This window comes from Cryptomeria japonica, chromosome 10 (assembly GCF_030272615.1).
Source record: "Cryptomeria japonica chromosome 10, Sugi_1.0, whole genome shotgun sequence".
In the NCBI taxonomy this organism is placed as follows: domain Eukaryota; kingdom Viridiplantae; phylum Streptophyta; class Pinopsida; order Cupressales; family Cupressaceae; genus Cryptomeria; species Cryptomeria japonica.
This window is the reverse complement of record NC_081414.1, coordinates 393,398,476-393,422,906: the sequence shown is the minus strand read 5'-3', so window position 1 is coordinate 393,422,906 and position 24,431 is coordinate 393,398,476. Positions and strand designations below refer to the sequence as shown.

General features: G+C 36.7%; 1 protein-coding gene across 4 annotated transcripts; it reads left to right on the top strand.

Moving 5' to 3' along the window:
• Positions 1 to 11,577: 11,577 nt before the first annotated feature.
• On the top strand, positions 11,578 to 24,096 carry LOC131038573 (uncharacterized). Of its 4 annotated transcripts, none has more exons than XM_057971064.2 (5): positions 11,578 to 12,539; positions 13,681 to 13,869; positions 22,771 to 22,866; positions 23,111 to 23,215; positions 23,493 to 24,096. In XM_057971064.2, exons 1-5 carry the CDS (start codon positions 11,871 to 11,873, stop codon positions 23,748 to 23,750), a joined length of 1,317 nt encoding a protein of 438 aa, XP_057827047.2. In that variant the 5' UTR covers positions 11,578 to 11,870; the 3' UTR covers positions 23,751 to 24,096. The 4 variants fall into 4 exon arrangements, with proteins under 4 accessions (XP_057827047.2, XP_057827046.2, XP_057827045.2 ...); XM_057971063.2 differs by having other exon boundaries at positions 11,579 to 12,539; positions 23,108 to 23,215; XM_057971062.2 differs by having other exon boundaries at positions 11,582 to 12,539; positions 13,681 to 13,920.
• The last annotated feature ends 335 nt before the right edge of the window (positions 24,097 to 24,431 follow it).

Sequence of the window (24,431 nt, the reverse complement as noted above, 5' to 3'; positions counted from 1 at the left end):
TACGTCTCGAAGACAATGCCACCACAAACTATGTCGACCTCACCTCATAAGGACCCCACTTCACCAGCTCCATTCGAACACTCTCTGCTTGCCTAACCTTCACATAATACTTAACACCATGCATCCCAATTTGCGCAGAGGCTCGACGAACCTGTTTATTGCAGTTTGCACTCCACAAGTGATATGGTCACATGGGGTGAATTTACTAATATTTAGCCAAGCACCATCCAGACAAAAGAAGTCTTTTCCATCTCTTGTCATCCTCATGAAACTCTCTGGCCCCCTGCACCATTCTTCTTTTACGCAACCACTTACTACCCAAACCGTAATTTCTTTATTTTCCAATTCAAAGCACTAGGCCATGAACATTAATGCACTGTCGACATTAGTTTTGTATTTGAATTATGCATTTAAATATTCACCACCTAGAATGATTTTGACGTGGTTTAAGAAGTCTTTGTCGTCAAACTTGAAAATGTTTGACACTCTTATCCAAAATCTGACCCCAAAAGGCTACCATGGGTCTTGCTACCTATAGAGAGAAATTAGGTTCCATTTTCCTTGTGTCTATGATGCCTTGCTGAGTAGTGTCTTGCTTCCAACATCAAGATGTCACAAAGTGATATTCAGTTAGGAGGAGAAAACCTTAATGAAGAAACATTTGTTGCCCAAAAAACAATGCCACCTTTGCTTGCCTTGTAGCTCACGTCGACTAAACCAAGAGCGAACTCTCCAGAAAGAAAAGTTTTTGTAAATACTATTAGCTTTTCGAAGAGCGAGTAATGAATGAGCCTTCAATTTGCGCCTTAGCTCTGCCCAAAATGGTAGGATGTAGTAGGAATTGCCACCACCCTAGGGTAAGTGCACAAAGATGGTGTGCAGAAAAGTGGACACACACCTCTTTTTTCTTGAAAAAACAGGCACATCGTTTGCAGTACTTAAAATTCAAATCACCCCGTACGTGCTACGGTTTGTTGTCCCCGAGCCTAAAGGGACAAAAGTGTGTACGAGGTTCCTTTAGAAAAATGACCGTGTAGCGGTACTTGTCAATAAGTATTTTTTTTAACCAACTGTGTCTTATTTTTCACGCAGCAGTGAGTTGAGAATTTGGGTTTTTTTTCACTAAACCATGCATGGGCTCCCTCTTTTCTCACCCAAACGCCATGGATCAAGGTTGGTTTTGCTTGATTTTTGTTTTTCTTTCGCATTTGTTCAATTTTTTTTATGTTTTGAATTTAAGTTCATTTATTTTGATTAGGTTTTTTTTTTTTGTTACACAAACCAGATTATGAAAATCTACAACAACAACAACAACAACAACAAGATGCACCTCCTCAAAACCGTGAACAAAACCCACAGAATACACCTCTAGCTCCTCCTTTTGACCGTACACCTGATACACAGGAGCAATTGCTTAATTAGTTAGGGCAAAACACAACTAAAATAAATAGACTGATTAATAAATTGAAAACATCTGAGCTTGAGCATCATAAATCCCTCGCCACTAGCCTAGAAACATTAGCTAGTGGTGTCACTGCAGTTTCCACTCAAATTACAAAATGGGGAAACTATAGGGATAAGTGTCATCAATATTATGCTAGTGGGTTATCATATGAGGGAGTGAAAAAACAAAAACATTAGTAAACAACAAATATGTGCCCTTTTTGTTGATCCCAGAATTGGTGAGTCGTTACCTCTCAATGCAAAGAGGTTTCCCATACATTGGTGTACCAATGTGCAGATGAAGAATATTTTTTGGCAGAGGTGGTGGATGGTCTTTGACAAACCACCTTGTAATAATTTTGAGGTGCCATTGTATTTTTCGAGGAAAGTATACTATGAGTTTGTCCTCAATGAGCTACCTAATTATTTTGACATGAGAGAGTTCCATGGTAGAGGTGGCGGCTCTACCCAAGATAGACCTGGAGCCCGTAGGCGAGTAGCCCAGGAGAGTCGTCGCCCCCTAGTACCCAAAACCAAGGTGAATTTGACTATCCCAGTAGACCTGAAAGAGTCGATGGAGCTATAGACTCTTCAGGAGGCCACAACATTGACTGATGTGATCATCCAACATGGGACACAGTTAGAACACCCTCTTGTACCGGATGATGAGCCATTAGTTGCTACAGGTGGTGCTAGTGAGCCCATTCAACATGTGTGTGCCACTTGCTCAGGGATATGTATAGGGATGGATGACGAGGCCACTACAGATGGATACACATCCCAATTGTGCATGATTTGTGGGAGTAGATGTTAGACCCGCACGACTGAGGATGTGGCACTGACGGATGAGTTGATGGACATGTTGTTTGGCAGTCAGTTGTAGACACAGGTGTGTTGATTTGAATTCATAGCATTTTGTTTATCATTCACTTAAAATTTATAATTGTAAATGAATTTTCATTTATAAACCAATTTAAATTGACACAAATAATATGCATTTCAGGATGCAGCAGCGGTATCTGATATTCCTCTTGCGGTTACTGCAGCGGCAACTTCAACGCATGAGGCATAAATTTTGTAACATGTTAAAATAGAATAGTACACTTTGAATTAAAAAAATTACAAGATATACTAACTCTCTTTAATGCTTGACAATTTTTTGTTTGTAGGCGTTGTCAGGGGACCAAATGTCCCAGATTGATGATGTCACACTCTCAACGATCGATTTTGGCCTACAATGCTATACGGTATCATATTTTGTACACCTTATTTTATGTATTCTTTTGATGGAATATGCAAGTCATTTCATTTTAGATTTGTTAAATTAGGTTTAATATTATCTGCTCTAATATCTCAAGTTAATTTTATTTTTTTAGGGTACCCCCTCCGTGTCTAGGCCTTGTCCTCAGCAAAAGAAATCCTCGAGGATGCCAAAATGTGGGAAGAAGGTAATTGAACATATTTTTAGTTGTACAATTGTTTGAAAAGGTTGAAATTGTCTTAGTTGGGATTTGTAGAGTGATTAGTGTTTTTTGTTTGTTTTATATGTACAACGGCCTGAGCTATGTAGATATGTTGAATGCACCTGATACGCCCGAGGATCGAGAGAGGGTGGAGGTAAGTATCTCTACTTTATTTTCTTGATTTGATGATTATATGCATGTGTACATGTGAACTTGTGATAAATTATAATATTATCATTTTTTCATACAGGAAATATCCATAGTCGTTTCATCAATGGCGAGCCCTCCTCCATGTACTGGAGAAGCATCTCAAGCTCCGGTACACTTTTGTTTGATATATTACATTAATTGTTTTTAACTTACAATACTTATCATTATATTAATTGTATTTAATCTTTGATCATTTTGTGTACAAGTAATAGCGACAACTGTTCCATCAATGGTGAGCCCTCCTTAGTCTATTGGAGAAGCATCTCAGGATTCGGTACACTTTTGTTCTCTATATTAGTGTTTTTGATGTATATATGTTAGTACATTGTATTAATTGTACATTTAATCTACAATATCCCCCTTCGCGGTTCGACCATAACTTGGAGCCTTTGAAGTTTGTGTTCAAGAAAACTCCTAAGACTGACAAGGAGAAGAGAGAAAAGAAATTAGATCCGATATCAGTCGATGAGGTAATCTACATTTCAATTGCAAAGAAATTATAGTTAAATGCATAGTTATGTTGATAATTGTGAACTATTTTATACAAAAGGATTCTAACTTGGCTTTTGAATTGTGGTTTTGCAGCCATTTACAGAGTCGCGTACTGCATCGAAAAGGCTTGGGTTTTGATGATCCACCACAAGTATAGGGTCATATAGTGTTAGTTGTGGTCATTGAATGACCTATACATGTAGATATATTCTATATTTTTATTGTATATCGATTTGGACATGGCATATGCCACATTTTTGTAATACTTGTATTGACTTGACATACATGCCTTTTTTGATATATATAAATGTTGATATTTGATCCAATAAATGTGTATTGAGTTCATTATTGTGTATTCGTTGTATTTGGTGGCTGCTCTTTTATAAAGTTAAATGATTATTTGCCAATGTAATCAACAATATGAATATAAACAACAAAAATCTATGATAGGAAACATTGTAATTATGGAATATGATTTGATAAAATTTCTAAAATGTTGAATTAACCCTACAAAACTCCTTGTATTGAGTTCATTATTGTGTATTCGTTGTATTTGGTGGCTGCCCTTTTATAAAGTTAAATGAATATTTGCCTATGTAATCAACAATATGAATATAAACAACAAAAATCTATGATATAGAACATTGCAATCGTGGAATATGATTTGATAAACTTTCTAAAATGTTGAATTAACCCTACAAAACTCTTTGTTTCAATGAAAATGAAATTCAATGGTAATGGTCAGATTTGATCCATTGTAATGATCAGTGGATGGTTTTGATTCCTTTCATTTATATTTGTCAATGTGTGTGGTGTGAGAGCACCCTCATGCTCACAATGGTCAAATTTTGGTTCTCGTCTTGTTTTAACATTGTTTTATCTAAATAAGGTAACTTGGGACCATTAATGATCATTTGAAGCCATTTGTGAAATTTTGGGGTCATTTGGGTAAAAGATGTAAAAGTTTTTCAATTGTTGTCAATTTTTCTCAGTTGTTGTCAAAGTTGTCAAAGTTTGGGTTCATTTGGATAAAAGGTGTAAAAATTGCTTAGTTGTTGTCAAAGTTGCTCACTAGTCAAAGTTGCTCATTTGTTGTCAAAGTTGTCAAAGTTGCAAGATAGGTTAGAATTGATTTCGTTCGTCGTGTGCACAAACCAACGCCACGAGCATGTCCAAGTGGGTAGTTTTATGCTAAACATGCTCCCGGCATGCCTCCCAAAGTGTCGGAATGTCGAGAGCCATACCTTACCGGCGCGATCTCTCAAGTGCCTCGAGTCCAAAAAAATGTCAAACTTTGATGGACTGTTTCTCGCAATCCAGGACACATATGTTTGATCTGTTAGAACCTATAGGGTCAGGTGAGTCTTGTCTACAATGGCCTATCTCAGTTATGATGACTCAGAGCCATTTTCAATTGGTAGCATTTTTTTGCTTGCTGCAAAAACCGTCAGTTGCATGCAATGCAAAGTTGCAAGATAGGCTAGAATTGCTTATGTTCATCGTGTGCACAAACCAACATCGTGAGCGTGTTGGGGTGGGCAGGTTTATGCTAGGCATGCTCCTGTCATGCCTCCCAAAGCGCTAGAACATCGAGAGCCATACCCTATTGGCACGATCTCTCAAGTGCACTGAGTCCAAAAAATTGTCAAACTTTGACGTATTGTTTCTCCGAATCTAGGATACATATGATTGATCCGTTTGAAACTGTAGTGTCATGTGAGGTTCATTTACAATGGTCTATTTCAGTGTCTAACGAGTCGAAGCCATTTTCAATTGGTAGCATTTTTTGCTTGCTGCAAAAACCGTTAGTTGCATGTAATGCAAAGTTGCAAGATAGGCTAGAATTGATTATGTTCCTCATGTACACAAACCAACGTCATGAGTGTGTTCGGGTGGGCAGGTTTACACTAGGAATGCTCCTGTCGTGCCTCCAAAATCATCGAAACGTCGAGATCCATACCCTACCGATGTGATATAGAAGTTGCTTGACAACTTTTTTTACAACTTTTTTGACAATAATGACAATTTTTGCTCAAATTGTATCTAGACTCAATCTATGACTCCCATGACCCAATAATGACTCAAATAATTCTCCATGATTATACAAGAATCAAGAATGGTCATGATTGACCTTATCAAGAATGGTCATGATTGACCTTATCACATCACATAAACTCAAAACATAGTCACAAAACATTGCCACGTATTACATATATATGTAAACAAAAGTTCATAAAAAATCAAATAACCATAAATTTGAGAATTATCATTATTTTTTTGAATCAAAACTATTAAACAATCACAATAACATTGACAAAACTAATAAGAACACCAATTCAATCATTTGAAATCATGCAAAAACACAAAATTCACTTACTTCTATGTATAAAACAGTCACAGAAGCGCACACATGGTTGCAATGGGGCCTTCAACAACCTCAAAAACTTCTTTTGAGGTCGTTGAGGCGGTTGGGAAACTAAAAGTATATGTCCCAGTATTGCGTACGCACTGTTAGGCCCTAAAAATGTTTGCAAACCAACGTTAATATTCCTGGTACCCCATACGCATTGTTAAGCCTTTAAAATGTTCAGCATACCAATGAACTAATAGTCCTAGTACCGAGAGAGAGAGAGAGAGAGAGAGAGAGAGAGAGAGAGAGAGAGAGAGAGAGAGAGAGAGAGAGAGAGAGAGAGAGAGAGAGAGAGAGAGAGAGAGAGAGAGAGAGAGAGAGAGAGAGAGAGAGAGAGAGAGAGAGAATGTGCATTACCAAAGATTTCCCAAAGCCCAACAACAGGAGTGTGGTTGAGGGATACTACACAATGGGTTTTGTACACTGATTCAAATTCTAAGAGTACCAAGGAAAGCATAGCCTCTGCTACTCAAATTGTTGACCTTGGGATTATTAGGTCTACTGGGAGGGAGAGAAGAAGAGAGAGAGGGATGGGGTATGGAGGAAGGGAGAGAGGGGGAGCATGTTAGTTTGTTATTCTTGTAAGCAGTACTGGAACTGCTTTTTATATTATAATAATGGTTCATCTTGCCACCTTAGGATACCGTATGACCCCTTAGGATGTCATATGCTCCTAAAGGGTCATGTGGTGTCATGTGGGGTCATACAATGTCCTATGACCCCCGAGGACACCATATGACCCCTTAGGTGTTGTTATGGGTCATGTAATGTGTCCTTACGGGTCATATTGTGTCCTACCACCCTTTAAGACACCATATGACCCCTTAAGACACCATATGGTGTCGTTATGGGTCGTATGGTCTTCTAAGGGGTCATATGATATCCTATGACCCCTTAGGTGTCAAATTTTATAAGTAGTATTGGCATTGCTTTTTTTTAATTGTAATAATGGTTCATCTTGCCACCTTGGGACACCGTATGACCCCTTAGGACATAATATGCTCCTAAAGGGTCATGTTGTGTTATGTGGGATCTAGAGAGAGAGAGAGAGAGAGAGAGAGAGAGAGAGAGAGAGAGAGAGAGAGATGTCACATGATGTCATTAGGGGTCACGTGGGTCCTAATTGAGCCACACATGTGTTACAACACCATATGACCCCTTAAGACACCATTTGACCCTTTGAGATATCATACATTGTTCGAAGAGGTCATTAGGTGTTATGTGGGGTCTTGAGAGAGAGTGGGAGAGAGAGAGAGGAATATATGTACATACACATAAAATATCAAAAGGCAATACACATACACACACATATGTGTGTGTATAGACATAATATATTATATATATTATATACATATATATACACATTATATATATATATATATATATATATATATATATATATATATATATATATATATATATATATATGAAATATCATATTTTACATATTATACATATACATATATGTATGCACGCACCCACATTTTAAACATAGGCAGAAGCGCGTACGCGCTGCTTATTGTAAAGACACCCCATACACGGTTTTGTTTTAAAAATACCCCATACGCGCTATTTATAATACATGGAGCCCATACGTGCTTTTGACTATTTAGGCTTGTGAATAGGCCTGGATGACAAAGTTGCGGGTTGGAAGTTTGATTTCCCTCCATTTCCCTCCTTTTCGACGTGTTTTGTTATATAAACTTGGTTTCTTGACTTTGTCATCTACAAGTTTACACTTCATCAAGTGGGTATTCCTAAAATTGCCACCATATTTTCACCCATCTTCTAAGCTTTCTAACCATATTTAAAAAAAAAAATTTGAACAACAATAACATATTATTATTGAATTTCTTTTACCAATGTCTCCATAGTTCTCAGAGACATATGTGTACCATTTTTTTAATAACTTTTGATCTACTCATCCAAATTTAATTTTTTTAATATATTATTGTATTGCACTTGATTCTTTAAAAAAAATTAAAAAAAAATAAATTTTCAATTGTTTTGGTGCAAGTTATGCTTAGCGCACGAATAGGTACCTGATTTTCAAGATGTGTTCGATTAGAAAAATCATAAAAAAAAATACTCAACAAAAAATTACAAAAAAATACACAACTTCTAGTGCTCACTCTTAACTATCTTTCTGCCAAAGGATTTCTCAAAATACTAAATATAACTATGACTTTTTTATATGTGCACGTCAGACACTATGTTATGTTTTTCAGAAAAAAAATCAGGGTCTATTTTTCGTGCATGAAGGATTTTATCCCCTTAATCCTATCCAATTTTGAAAAAGTCTAGTAGTTTGGAAACTAGATTTAGATTACTATAATATTTGTTCTTTGATTATCTTCATATCTTGAGTGGATGAATTTCAACTTTCGCCTCCAAGTTCAAGTTCACTTGATTTTTGAAAAAAGTGTCCACTTATACCCCCCTTTTTGCACACCATATTTGTGCACTTACCCCCTAGCCACTTGATACAATATCTTGTATTGATAAAGCAACATAGAGATCTTACCAGGACCCTCATTAATCTTGCATAGTCAATAAATACTCTGTCATAATACTTCTGATAGGCAATAAATGTCCTCGAAGAATTCTCCAACCTGATTTCATGTACTACTTAGACTTCATCTTCCATCACTACCAACAACCATATGCATACCCACCAACTAATCTGTATGAATCATTCAAAAAAGTTACCGTTTGGGAGAGAGATGTCCAAGATGATTTCACCTTCTCGCAGATTAAAAACTTCATTGGCACATGAGTCTGCTTCCTTATTACCATCTCTTAGGACACGAGTCACTTTAAAATTATGATAGGATGCAAGAAAATTTTCAATACATTGGATTTCTCGATCTATCTTCCAATTATCTGCTTTGCCTTTTATGATAGCATGTGTAATGATCTAGGAGTCACCTTCCAGATGTAACTTCTCCACACCTATTCTCCCAACCAATTGAACCGCTAGGAGAGTTGCCTTAACCTTAGCCTCATTGTTTGATCCCGAACCAAGCTACTAGTTGCATTTAGCGATACCATGACCATGACAATCCCTAGCAACATAAATTTTATTTGACGGTCTTGGGTTGCCATGCGTCGCACCATCAAAGTTAATTTTGATCCACCCCAGATCTGGCAACTTCCATATTGTACTTCTCTCCACCTGTTGAAAAGGTTTAACCCTTCAGAACTCATTAATGGGTAAAAACCAGACATTGTTGGAAATGTGCTAAGTTAGTGCTCTATCTAGATATGTTGCTATTGTTTCAATTTTTTCTCCATGTATGTTTTATTTAGTCTTTTGTGTTTTCACTTTATGGCTGATTACTTGGTTGTTTTGGCTTTTGAAAACTTTTGGTTTGCACCAGATGACTTCTCTTGGGTTGTTCTACATGTATTTCTAGCACTTCATCCTATTTGAGAATTTTGAGCATCCTTTTCATGCACTTCTTTACTTGTAGACACATTGAGATAAAATGCCACTCTTGTCTATAGTTTTTTGGATATTTTGCACATTTTGTTGTGCCTAATTTTGTACGTGTATTGTATTATAAAGTGCCATGGGGGTTGTGTGGTACCTTTTGTTTTGCCCTCACACCTTTGTCATGTGAGTGTCCCTCCATGACAACATTGAATCCTATAGATTCTTGTTCCATGCATGCGCGCATTGGTTGTACACCCTTTTTCAGTTGCAAGTACTTTCTCGTGCACACTCAAATTCTCCTTCATGTACTATTTGGTGACACAGTTTTATTGGACCTATCATGCCTCTCCCTTGTTAGCATTTTTTTTTTTTTTTTTTTGGGGGGGGGGGGGGTGTGGGTTCCTATTGTAGGTGTTAATGCTTCTTTGGTTTCACTTTGGAGTGAGCTCTGTATTCAATATTTATTCCTATGTACTATCCATATGCAGTGGTTGTATTTTAGGGAGATGGAGCTTTTACCATATAGCCACTCTTGCATTCCAGTTTTGTAGAGGTGATTTATCCTTAGTTGATTAGTTCTTTAGACCATTGGCATTTGTATTTTTGACTAGCAGTTGACTCTTGCATGATTGAGTAGTGTCATTAGGGTCACTCATATAGATTCATGTGCCATATGTATCTTCGATTGCTAGATGTTTGCCTTTGTTTACCATTGGATTGTTTGAGTAGTGTTGTTGGGGGCACTTAACATAGTCTTATCTTCTTGATCCTGATCATCATCTTGTTTTTAAAAGAGGTTCTTCATTCAACACTATAAGAACTATCATTCAACAGTTGTTTACAACTTCTTCATGCTTCAAGGATGTTTTGCATGTTCCAGTTCTTTTAGGACATCATTTTCTTGGAGGATTTTTAGCCATTCATTCTCTTTTTCTCTATTTTGGAGATGAGTTTTCTCCCACTGGGTTTTTCTACTTTTCTCTATTTGTGAGAGATTGTGTTGCATTGGTTTGTACATAAGCATTGGTATCAGAGCTCAATCTTTAATTCAACATTGTTAACATATCAATAATTGACAACCTTCTCCTTTGCACTTGAGGGGTATTTGATAAGAGAGAGTGAGCATGTACATCAAGATCTTTGAATCTTGACTCATTATTGCTGCCTAGTTTCAAATTCCCTATAGAAAAAGGAAATTTCACACAAAACTTGGTAGGGGGGAACAAAATATCGAGTAATCTATATGTATGACAATCCATTATCTTGTCCAACTTCTAGTATAGGTAAATCGTTTTTGCAAATTTGAAGGAAGATAAACTAGTATACTTATATTAAAAAAATCTATGTAAAATATGCCGAGAGATATTTTATAAAAGAAGAGAATCATTTGTAAAATAAATGTTCTTCTAAAATGCTAAACACCAAGAATACAAATCGATTAAAGTCCTGCATGCAAAACACTCTCTAGCTGGAGACAAGTGGTGAGGGTTCTATTTTATTTGGAGTAATAAAATAACACCTCCACAAAAGCTAAAACATGACATATTTCATGCATTTACCCATCATTTGCATGTCAAATTGTTTCAAAAATGAATTTTTCTTTAAGACATTTTGATGTCATTGTAGATGCTTCTCGACATAATAAATCTATTTGTTTATTTTGTTTCAAAGAAAAAAATAGTAATTATCAATACAAAATAATTAAATAAACACACAAAATTTAGTAACTACATTAAGATTGTAATTTGATAACTACTCAAATAAGTTAAAAAAAAATCCTAAAATTAGGATCTAGATTTGATGATTGACTATGTTTGTCAAACAATTATTTTGTGATGATTATTTATTTAAGTTATCATTCAAACACACAAATAATTTATAATTTTTTTTATTCCAAAATCTTCTCTCTATGACATCCTCAAAATTTCAAATATATTTTATGATTGAAATGTTTAAATACAACCATATGACCATTAAATTTAGACCCAGCATGGAACCACTACACTAGGACCCCTCTATGAAAGGCTAGGAAGTAGTGACAAGTGGCAGGAGACTGACGAGTGAATGATTGATGAGTGGGCGGGGAGAAAAGGAGAACGTGATCTCCACTTCCAAATTTTCAAGACGGCATCAAATTTGAATTCGGAATCTCACAAGATTGTACCAAAAAAAGTCCGCTCAAACTTGAAACCTCTCAAATCTGCCTCGAAAACATCTGCTGCTCCTTCCATGCCATTCCCGTTCCCATTCCCAACATTCTTGCCCAATCTTGTTCTAAATACCCTTTTTGTTTACATCTTCTAATCACTACCTCCCAGACATGATATGTCTCTTGCCTTGATCAAATAATCTTGTCTCTACAGCTGTTGAATCATACACTCCAGTAGTTTCTTCTTGTTTTTGATCAGCTGCGGCAATGGCGAACAGAGGCAGTAATCGATATCAAAGCAATGCTTTGCCTAACATAATAACAACTCCGATGGATGGGCGCTCCTCTGTCTCCTCCCATCACTCAGACAGTTCTTGTACCACAGTAAGCTCTGGGGACCGGAGGGGCTCTTCTGTGAAGCGCCTGGTAAAGAGCCTCAGCAACAGGTACACATCTTCCCCTTCTACCTCCAAAGACAAAAGCTTTTCTTCGTCTTCATCTAGGAAGGAACTGCCCACTTCAAAAGCATCCTCTGCCATTGTCAAGACGAAATCTTGTATCTCTCCCTGCCAATCTAAAGGCAAGCCTGATCACCCCAACATGACTTCTCTAGTCAAGAAATTTATGGACACCAAGGCCAAGCCTCTGCCTCATAGTGGCAACTGTGTTGTTATTCCTGCGGATTTCATTGCACAGGATCTAAAGAAAGCTTCGGCCAAGGCTAATAAATTCAAGAGCTTACAGGAAAAATTGCTGCATAAAGTCTCAGGGAAATCTGCCGGAAGCCATTCTCAGAAGAAAATGTTAACTGACTCAAAGGTCACTCGTCCTTTGTCTGTGGTGCTTAAGAGTGAGCAAGAACTTTTGCAGCAGAATAGAGAGTACCAAATTGAAATAGAGGAGCTGCAGACCGTGCTTGCAAGTAAGAATGCAGAGGTCAGCTCTTTTCCTCTGCTTTCTTTTCTCGTACACTGTTTGCATAAATGATGACATGAGTTTAGTTTAGTCGCTGAAAAAAACTTCTTTAATTGACACTGAGTAGCATGATCCGTATATTAATTGATCCTTTGTGCATTTTCATGAAGTAGGTCGGTCTTTAAGATTACTGGGTAACCTTTTAGCGTACTATTTATTAAATGCCGTGGAATGCATTTGGATATCTGGAGGACAACTAAATAGTAAATACCTATTCAGCGTCTTTGTACTCATCAGGAAAAAGTGAGTTTTTGTTTAATCCAAGATCTTAGGAAAATTCCTATTTATGGAAATGCCTAGGTTAGACTGTTAGGCATTTACTTTTTTCAATGCTGGCGGACATCCTCCTGCAAGTAGCTCTAATCCCGGCTTTAAATGAATCATCCGGTCCAAAGTGAGAAATGTATATATATTAGTGAAAAATTTCTCAACAGCTGACATTTAAGACTAGAACACATAACTCCACCACTTCAAATCAAAAAATAAATTTAAAGAATGCAGAGATTTGAGCTCCAGGATATTCATACGTCAGTTTCCTTTGGTTCCCCTGTTTTTCTGATTTTGGGTTGTTATATGCTGTTTGGGTTCTATCTTAGAATGAAACCTTTTGCTTTCCCCACATCATTGATGGTAAAATCAACAACATGCCATTCATAGTTGAAATGGTTTTTTTCGGACCTTCATTTCCTTAAAAGAGTCTATATAAGGGTATATATGCAGAGGGGTTTGAAGGAAAAATTGCACTTTGAAAATTCTGCACTCTAGCAACAGTGGATGGAACAGATTATCCAGCCTGTGCTCGATGCACGTCAGAGTATGTGCGCTCTATTCAGTAAGCCGGGGATGATGATGATTCTCACATTTGCGGTGCACCCGGCATGGGTTGGGGAGTTTGAAATATAACAGGTTTTGCTCACCATAATGAAGTGAAGGATAGGACCTTTTATCCTAAAGCTATCATTTTAATGGTGCATAAACCTTTTTATTCGCTGTTCATCATTTTAAAAATTTACTGAGTTGCATTTTACTACACTTTGAAATGCTATTCCTGAATCTGAATTTATTTATTTCTGTTAAAAATGATTTCCTTGCATTTGAGCAGGTGGAGGGGTTACGAAGCTTGGGAATCATGCTGAAGGAGTTGTGTTCAAAGCAACAAAATGAAATAAAAGCACTTAAAAGCTCATTTCCATCATCTAAGAAGGACTCTTCTCAACTGCATGAGCTTCTAGAGAAACAGGGAACAGAGCTAAAGCAAGCTCGCCTTGTTATTCCCAGTCTTCAAGAGCAGGTGACCTCTCTCACAGAACAGCTTAAATCCCTTGCAGAGGGCCTTGCTGAGGTAGGTTTGTCTTGCTGCTCAGAAACAACGGCAAACTTAGTTTTGTATGGCTATTTGTTGTGATACCTGCCCACTTTGAGTGTGAGCTATGATCATTTGTATTACAATTTTCTTTTGCGTTTCGCCATATTTTCCTTAAGATTTCAAATTGCTTTTGTTGCATTTAATTTTTAAAATGGAAAATATTTTGTCAATGTATTTAATCAGATACCTGGGTTCACCTCTGATTGCATCCATTGATTTATTTTAGCTTCTTAATCTTCTATGATGTACAACTATGCTTAACTTCATCCCAGAGTGTTTGACAGACAAGCATAAGCTGGCTTTCTTGGCAATACGATGACAACTGTTGAAGAACTCAACATGGAACTGCCATTTTAAATGTGATACAAGAATCTATACATCTATAATTATTTCAAATCTGGTTTCTAGATTGTTTTAGAATCCAAGCAAAAGCTCTTTGGCAATCTATATTGAAAAGTACCATGTATTTCTAGTGCTCATAGAGCATCATTTTCACTTGCTTGCTAGTATTTGAGGACTTGAAGTGATGGATGAGAAATGTTAAATTTAAGGTTAACTAATTGCAATAAGAAACAAACTCACTCTTGCATCTATTGCCACCAAGTTGTGCTAGTTTGCAAAGTATCCCAAACGACTAAAAGGGATAAGTATATCTTAGGTTATGGAGTATGTCGAAAATGAGCTATTCAACCTTATTATAGTAGTTTGTGTATATAAATGTGAAGATGACCTTAGTATGTTTTGTTTTGTCAAGGCTTGTAGGCGCAGTTAGCTTTCGTATTGAGATGGGGGTTGATTGGCTTAAGTACTTATTGAAGAGTGGTGTTTGGTCTTTTTTGTGGCAATGTTTGCCAAGTTGTTGGCTTTCCTCCTTTTTGCCCCCATTTGTAGATGAACCTTCTTTCAACCTTTTGATCCATTTGTCCCTCTTCTTGCCATCCATTGTGCCTCATCATTGTCCTTTTGTTTGACAAACATCCCTAGTTGGGCTAGTGATTCTCTCTTTGCTCTTTAGTTTGTTGTGCATCCTTGACTGCATTTGTGAAGTTCCTTTTCTGTTCTCGCCCAACCAACATCATTGATTGGGTGGTTGATGATCATTTTGCTTCCTTTCCTAGCAAACATCACTAGTTGAGATGGTGATGTATTACATGATCAGTTTAGCTGGTGATGTATTTTGTAATGTGGAGTTTATGGGGGTTAGAAATTCTATTTATAACCCCTTAATAAATTAAGTTATCTACTTTGTATGTTTTAGCATCTGCCTTTAAAGGATCATAGGAAGGAGTACTTAGACGAAGCAAGGCATTAGAAATATTATTTATAACCCCCATAAATTAAGTGATCTACTTTGTCTGTTTTTGCATCTGCCTTTAAAAGATCAGAGGAAGGAGTACTTACACGAAGCAAGGCAATTAGCCAAGACAAGACCTTAAGATTTGGGTACATGGGTTTGCTTCCAATGAATTCTATTTCTAGACTCTAGTTTTTCTAGTTGTGATCTATTAAAGATTGTTGCTGTGTGTTTATATATATATATATATATTTATATAGGTACATACAATTAGAAAAAGAGAAAGACTCAACCTAGAGGCTTATCAATTTGAGAACTAATCAAAATGCCTATCATTACAATTTCTCAGAAGGCTAGAAAGGTCGTCTCCTAAACAGCAATTCAACAAGGAACAAAGAGAATTCAATAGTGTGCTAAATGCAACCTCCTACCCTTGCAAGGCAGGAGAAGCGCTATAGTCCACTAAGAACCCTTATTAACTATGTTTCATGCCTCCTAGCATAGTCCTTTAGCTTTATTCTTCCTTCCTCTGAATTTACCTGTGGATCCACAGTTTGCCTTAGTTTTCTTGAGGATTTCTATGGAGACCAATATATTTGCTTCTTCCCTTTGAGAATTAGCTTCTTTCAAGTATCAAAAATCTTTAGAATCTCGATGCACTATTACCTTGTGTCATATCCCTGCCTTAGCTGGGTTGACTCAGCAGATTTTAAAAGTGTTTTTAAACACTAATGAATATATATAACAATAATATTTTTTTCTGGGCTGACTCAGACTCTCATTTGGGCCCCAACTTTGAAAAATTTAATATTAATTTATAAATGATAGTATCTTTTTTAGTTTGGCCCCCCTGGATTGTTTTTTTGGGTGCCAACTTTAAATCAAACAAGTATACATTTATTATTTGAGAGCTGGGCAAGATAGACTACAGTTTGGTTATGATTTTGGAATATTCCTCCAAGATTGTGCTGCTGGGATGCGAACCCTAGTAGACATCAGGGCTTGGATGAAACCCCCGACCTTTTCTAATCAAACTTTCCATTCAATTTGCATTTCCACATTTGAGAATTCACTTGTAACCTAGTGTGGATCTATATTAGGTGGTGTAATACTGTAATGCCATCCTAGGAGTGTTGGAGAGGCAATCACAACTCACAAGTGACAACAGGCTGCAGGCCACCCCTATTGCCTAGCTGGGTATTTTTGAAGGTCTTGTGCAGGATTCTAGGCAACATTAGGAGTGAATAACAGGCTAGACACTAATACACAGCGATCAGCAAATCTGCAACCTTAAATCTGCAAATTGCCGCCGTAGGAGCACTCAACCACATCTACTTTGAGGACTGCTAAACCCAACGCAGGCGAATTTCCAGACCCATACAATGAATTCATGATTCATATCAGCAATCAAGGTGCCAATACCTTTCAACTGGCCAGATTTGTAACTAGCCATTTCAAGGCTACTTTCCACTATACCCTTATTTGGGTCTGCACCAAACCCAATAGGCTACAGTTGAGCAATAGTCTTCCCAGGAGTTCCATTCACTACTCAAAAGAGTCTGCAGCAAAGAATGGATTTCAGATCTCAGGCGAGCCCTAACTGTCCATCCAGCCAGTAAAAGGAAATTCTGTTCCACCATAGTGCATTCAGAGTTGCAGATCCAAATCCTCATGCACACAAAGTATAAAAGTCAGATCAGGAGTGTGAGGAAGACCTAAAGTAGGCACTGGTTGTCACTTCTAGGTGATTATCGTTCAGTTATTTGGTTTTGAAAATTAAATAAACCTACTAGTGTTGTTGATTATCCAGGCTAAACTAACCTGGATCCTTGTACTCCATATTTTGTAACTATTTGCATTTATCTGAGGGTTTGAAGTGTTGCTCAGTTTTCATAAATATTTGTAGTAGATTATTCATAAATCCTAGGAATCCAAACACATATATTTGTGCATTATCCAAACATAATTTTAGGGATAGTAGATTATTCATAAATCCTAGGAATCCAAACACATATATTTGTGCATTATCCAAACATAATTTTAGGGATATTTCACCTTGGCCTCCTTCATGCACACATCTTCATTGGCCATAGGAGAGATGCCCTCAATTTGGTCCAAGTTGCCTGAGATAGGGGACCTACATCTATGATTGTCCACTTCTACATTGCTAGCCATTGAAGGGGAGAGATGTGCAACAGGAGACATTTCAATATAAACTTTCAAAAAATCAACATTCAAGCATGTTGCTTTTGGAATCCATTTTTGTGCTTACAAAGTGTAGGAGCCCAAGGGAAGCTTAGGACAAAACTCCACAAATTTGTGCCCTGATTGGCTGCATTGAAAACATCTAAATAGGAGCCCCTTGAAGTAGATAAATTGAATTCAAAAGCCTTGAGAAGAACAAAGCTTGAGGTTGTGGAAGACGGACTTGGATAAGTCCACCAAAACACACACCCTCACAAATCTAGATTGAGAGATAGAGAGCTCCTCATCAAATCTGATAAATGCACCAACTTTTTCAACCAGCTTCTTTGTCAGACCAAGATCCCTCATAACTAGTTGGAGATTATACATATGGTCCCATATTGAAAGCTTTAGTTAGACAGACAATAATTGGATAAAAAATAGGAGCTAGGGGCAAACAAAGACAGCACACTTTTTATAAAACAAAGGACCATTGTTCCACATTGAATCATGATATGCCACATTTTGAAACTTGACCAATCCAACAAAGAGGGAATGATTTGCAATGTTGTTGCATACCAATTTTTTGTAATAATATTATAAAATCATAAATTGATTTTAATATATTCTTGTAAGTAAATTGAGGGTTCTTTATTAGTGCTCGCCCTCATAAATTTTAAGTGCAAAGACATAAAGACTCCAAATATTTTGGAGACAACAAAAGACAAAAAGTCACAACATAAAACAACCTAAACCATCAAACCATTAGAATAGGACTAGACACTTCTATCCAGGCATTGCTTTCAATACATACAAAAAAAGCCCAATGAGAGCCAAAAGAAGCATCTTTAGCAAAAAAAAACCTGCATCAAAACCAACATCAGACAAACACTATGATAGATCAACACATTAAGAGGCTTGGATTTGCTATCTATCAACCCTAGTAGCCACTTCTATTCTTGTCTCAAGGAAAGTTCTCCTCTTGACTTGAATTATGTTATCTTTGGGAATTGCTAGCAATGTGTAAAGCCTCAAAATTTCTAGGCATCCATCTTGCAAGATGACTCATAACGCATCCAGGAACTATGCCGAATCTTGATTGATAGCATGTGGCCAAACTTGCTTTCTTCTTAGAAAATGACTAAATTTCTTGGCAAAGAGACTTCACCTCAACCTTCTAATTCCAGTTTGGATTGCATTTGCTTCAAACATCTCTTTTTTTAAACCCAAAAGATAAAATGTTTTCCTCCCAAAGAAAGATGAGACTTAAAAATTATTCTTTAGTTTCCTCATTCAAAATCTTGGCTCCCAATTTGTTAATTGGGATTCTCCATAATTGACACTTTGGTAGGGAGGACACTAGTGTTGGTTAGAACATTTGTGCCCAAAATTTCTTTCACAAATCTTAGTGTGGCAATATTTGGGATGACAAAAGTTCTTTGGTGGCAATATGAGATGACCCCACCATAGGGCGAATCTCATGAAGAATGTTTTAAGTTGCATGTTGGAGGATAACAAGTGCTGCCAATTTTTTTTGATAGGTAAGTGAAGGATTGATTGGGGCCCTCAAACATGGAATAAAAATATGAACAACAATCAAGTACAACTAAAAATGGTGGACATGCACCAATTCAGTAGAGCTAAGCTATAAACTAGAAGCCTTAAGGGTTCAAACAAACAACCACAAAACAAGTGGCCAAACAAGCATATTAAATCCAAAAACGTTAAAACGTTGCATAGAACAAATAAGGATTTTGCTACATGTAATACTCACCTTGGTTACTACTTTTTTTCAAAACATCTATAACTAAATTAATCAACCAAGCGACCTTTATCCAATACAGAAGCATTAGATTGGTAAACTTGCCATCAATAATCATGGCATGAACTCTATGTCATAATCTTAGGCACTCCCATTAAATATGGTAAGCTCTCACAAAGTATTAGGTTTATCCCTAGACCTAGACCCATACCTTGAGGGTTCATTCAAATTCGCCTTGCATACGTATCCCTTTTGGGAGTCAAAGGTTTTGTAGTTCACACACCTGCAATAATAGAGAAACTAAATCCTCACATCTAGGATGAAATCTTTGACCACTCATTTAAACCACAACTACTCATTGAGCTTATGCTTTTAATTTAACCCAATTACAATAGAATGATAATAGACACATTCCAATCGAGCAATTGTTCCATATTACTCTAGTGTACAAACACATATAAAACCACATAGGAACCGCATCGTTCAAACATCTCATGTTCACAAAGTGGTTGGCTCAAGCATACCTCATCTATGCATGGCATGGCTAACTCTTGCTTGTGTCACATATACACAGTGTGTATAATTCACACATATAGCACATATACACAATTTATAATTCGTGCATGCACCACATATATCAAGTGTGACTAGCTCATGCATCAAACATACACAATGTGAATAACCTAAGCATCACATGTTCACATAGAGCTTGACTAGCAAAAAGTAAGTGGTTGTGACCTTATTGCAAGCATCTTCCCCTTTATCTAGTTCACCAACACATAAGCCTTTAAGTACATACTAGTTGAAAAGCGGAATGTAGGTGCATTTCGTATCATATTGTAGGTCCCATCCTTTTTCCCAATCTATTACCATCTATGATGACAAGCAAGCATCCCATATCGCTTGCTGTCTTCATTGGCAAGGGCATAAGCCTAACAATGTGCACAACTCATGAGACCATTTTTACACAAGTACAAAGTGATTAACTCACACATACATAGTGACGAACTAGCAAGAAGAAATGGATGTGACCTATTGCATGACACTTGCCTTTTGATTACATCCCAACTACAAAAAGAAATGTTGGTGCATCCCACACTACATTATGGGTCCCATCCTTTCATTCGGTTCTTTGCTAGTTGTAATGATTCAAGCATTCCATACTCCTTGTGGTTATTGTTGGGTAAGGTGTAAGTGTAACAACACACATCACATAAGGCCATTAATGAGATTTCCACAACTTGTTGAACCATTTGAGTTAGTGGTTCCTAACATCTATCACCTCCATGCCATTGGCAAAAGTCGATCCAACTCGGTATAGGGTAGCTCTTGACATCTATCACTTGCATGGTAATGGTGAAGGTTGGCTAAGCCCTATCATACCAAGGCTAGCTCACTAAACCTTAAGATACAATGGTTAGCTCCTAGCATTTGTCACCTAAACAGTATTGGGGACAGTTGGCTAAATTGCACTTGTATTAGACTTGGTTCTAACATGTGGAGCCATCTTATAGACAAGCATACGTAATCAGGACATCTAAAGGATTGACAACATTGGGTGGGTTGACTTGGTTACATACCACAATAAGGGATCCACAAACCTACTCATAGATTCCTATAGGTCTTGGGGTCAAATTATCACAACATAGGTAACACCATGAACCCACATGAATCGGTGTCTATCCAAACACATTCATAAACAATGCCAACTGATAAAGTAATCAATGTCCATTCACTTTATTTAGTTGTTATTCGGAAATGTGTTGTTTAATAGACAAAAGTTAAATCCATAGTAGTTATATTAAACAATATCCTACCAATCGAGTATACAACATTTTTCACATGCTACCAATCATAAAGCTTAGCATGCCACTATCCACCAAATAGATATATGGGGAAAACACCCTACCATATTCAATAATACCTATTGTCAATGATTCACAGTTGGGAAAGGGGGTCTTAAGGAATTCTGTCCTAATCTCAAGACAGGTTCGAGTACATATATAGAAAAGATAGATCAGTTGTACCTATCAAGAGTTTCTCGCCTGTTAGATTAAAAGGGCTGAATTAATCATCATCATCATTTAATACAAATTTAGCAGGTTTCCTTGACTCAATCATAGCCATGTAAGGGCCAAATTTATCATGCCCTTATTTCTTAGAAGAGCAGACCTCCCTATCTCTTGAGGCTAACCTATATCCTCCTATACTTGCCACTGATATAAGACACAAGACCATAGTTGTTCAACACACAAACTTGATGGTTTTACTTCAAAAAAATTTAGAGGCATTCTCACACATTCACATCAAGATAGACCATGATGATGGTAACTCTAAAAGATCATCTAAGATTGGAGTAGGTTTTGGAAATCCAAACACCATAAACCTCAGAATAGATACGTTTAAGGATGGAGTGTCTTTTATTGGCCCATACCTATATAGTGGAGATACAATAATTGGAAAGATGGGTTCACAATGATTCGATACAAATTTACCTATTATTCCCTTGTCCCCAAAATTTGGTACATAGTCCCCAGACTCTCCTTGAACCCAAAACCTGTCCCGCAGCCCCCCTTTCCAAAACTTTGTGGAAAAATGCAATTTTATCCATGATGTAGGATGATGGCCGCAAGCATGCACCATGAAGTATATCATTTCAAAATTTTACATTTCCACACAGCTTGTATATTTGTCGAGTACTTTACTGTACCATGACTGTTTTTTGCAACCTTGTTAGTAATTTTAGCAGGCTAGATGCTTTTTGCAGTGAAGTTTGACTATCTGATGACATTAAAATTTCAGTGAAGTTTTTGCAAGGCGTGAAAAGCTAAGGTCCAATTTAAGTAGGTTTTTTTTATCAAACATTATTTGATCTCAATCAAAATCCAAGAACATCTTCAACTTCCAAGTGGAATGGGTGACGAAAAAATTAATTGAAGTAGAGATATAGCCGGTAAGGAGTTCAGAAATTTTGCAGACAAAATGTTGTTCCTGGGATGAGATTGCCTTTCCAAAACTATGATAGTGTTTGTATGAAAGTTATGGTTGAGTTTCCCATTATCAGAAAAAGTAAAATGTAGCCTGAAATGGATATTTTCTTACGAGGAATCTTGAAACCCAATAGAATGGTAAGAGTATAACTCTAACATGAGAAGTCCATTGTAAAATAGCTCCGTATGCATCTACGTGATAACAAAAATACTTGGCATAATGACAGACTAAAGCCCTTAGACATAGTATTGACATTTCTTAAAGAGTTAAAAATTGCTTAAAGAAAATGATTGGCTCTCGCTACTTAAGACATAGTACTGACATTTCTAAAAGAGTTAAAAATTGCTTTAAGTAAAATTATCGGCTTTCGCCAAATTATTCAATATAAGTTTGCTCAAATCTGGCACTGACATTCTTGAGTTTACATGGTATGAAAGGTTTTTAACTTTTTTTATTAATTAAATAGTTTTTTGATTTATTTGCAACTTAAATTAGCGATGAAAAATCTTGACTGTTTGGAGATTATACAAGAACAGTTCGCCTTGGATGTTATTGGTTTGCATAGGCTAATTCGTTTTGCTTCTTTTGCTAATAGGTGAAAGCTGACAAAGATGCAATGAAGGCATATTTTGATGGACATGTTGCCACCCCCAAAACTCCAGTATTTAATCAGGAAGCTGAGAATTTCAACGTAAGCATCATGTACAGAGAAGTAAAATAGATGGTTGGTAATGTTTTGAGCAATTAGTGATTAATGCTGAGCATAGGAATGTGATTTCCAGTATTTTCTGAAGAGTAATTGTTTGCTGAGGTTTATTTTCCTGCTCGCCCAACATGTACAATGCAGTATCATGCATGAAAGATGTTTTTGCCTGTCATCTGTTCACAGTCAAAGTTATTTATCAATGTGGCACTATGTTTGTTTTGCATAGAAGGAAATTTGTACCAGTGAACCCACAACTCCAGTAAGCCAAGAAGATATGATGCTAAAGGATATGAATCCATGTCTAACACCATACTATGCCAGAACAAAGTCACAGGTATGCGAGGGTTTAATAAATAGAGAATACATACTAAAATAAATGATAACCAGAAACATCAGTTATTGCAATAGAACAGATTCTGATTTATGTATTTACCACATTTACAACTGTTGTTTCTAGGGGGGTTTGAGATTTTCATTGGAAGTAGTATACTAAATGTCTTAGGGCTCCATTCCTAACATCTAGATTCTATTTAGAGTCTAGATGTTGAAGTGCTGAATACAATATAGGTCCGTGCAACTGATATTCCATGGCTACATTCTCTCATCTGCAGGAACTTGAGGTGATTGGGTATGGCCTAACAGATGAAGAACAGTTGGCAGAAGCCTTGCACAAGCTTGTTATTGGTTCTGAACAGAAACAAGATGTGCTACAAGAACATTGTATAAACGTTCTTCGCAAATCTATTTCTTTCTCTACAGATTCTACAAGTCTGAACTCCGGGGCAAAATTGCTCAGAGCAGATGAGAATAGGCTGGGGTTTTCAAATCTGCATTGTAAGGCACCAAATCAGAAACTATGTTGGGATTAGGCAATTGAGTGAATAACTGTTGAATCATCACCTGCATGTAAATTCTTTAGTTCAATGAAATCGAAGCTTCATATTAGCCTTTGCAGGCGTGCAAGAAGAGATTGCTACAAGATCTGTCTTCTCATCAGTATTTTTTTTGGATAATAATAGAACACCATTCATGTTTTTATGGTTTCCTCAAAGTCATTATACCAATTTGTATCTCATGGCTCATATGTACTATGGGAGTTTTGACAGTTTGTGCCTTAGTTGCCACGAACTTGGGTTCAGGGATAGAGACCTGTCTCCATGTCTGTATCTCTTGCTGACTATATTTAAATGTACTATATCTGTAGTACCTTATTCATCTCCTACTTCAAGCTAGTAGGAAATGATGTCCTTGCCCCTCCATACCACACATTTTGATGATCATGTGCAGTAGACTTTACATTGTAGCATTCATTTTAAAGCAAGCAAAGTTAAGCAACTATTATCAGTGTGTTTATAACAAGTATAGGTCAGTCATTAGTATCTTGCTTTTAATATATTAGAAATTATAGTTGGTGATAATTAATAAATATTGATTATTACTGTTATGTTATTACAGGAAGAAAAATATTTTATTAAAAAAAAATTATTCTATTTATTTAAGTGCCAAGATTGTTTTTTATAAATATATATTTTAGTTATTCATATAATTTT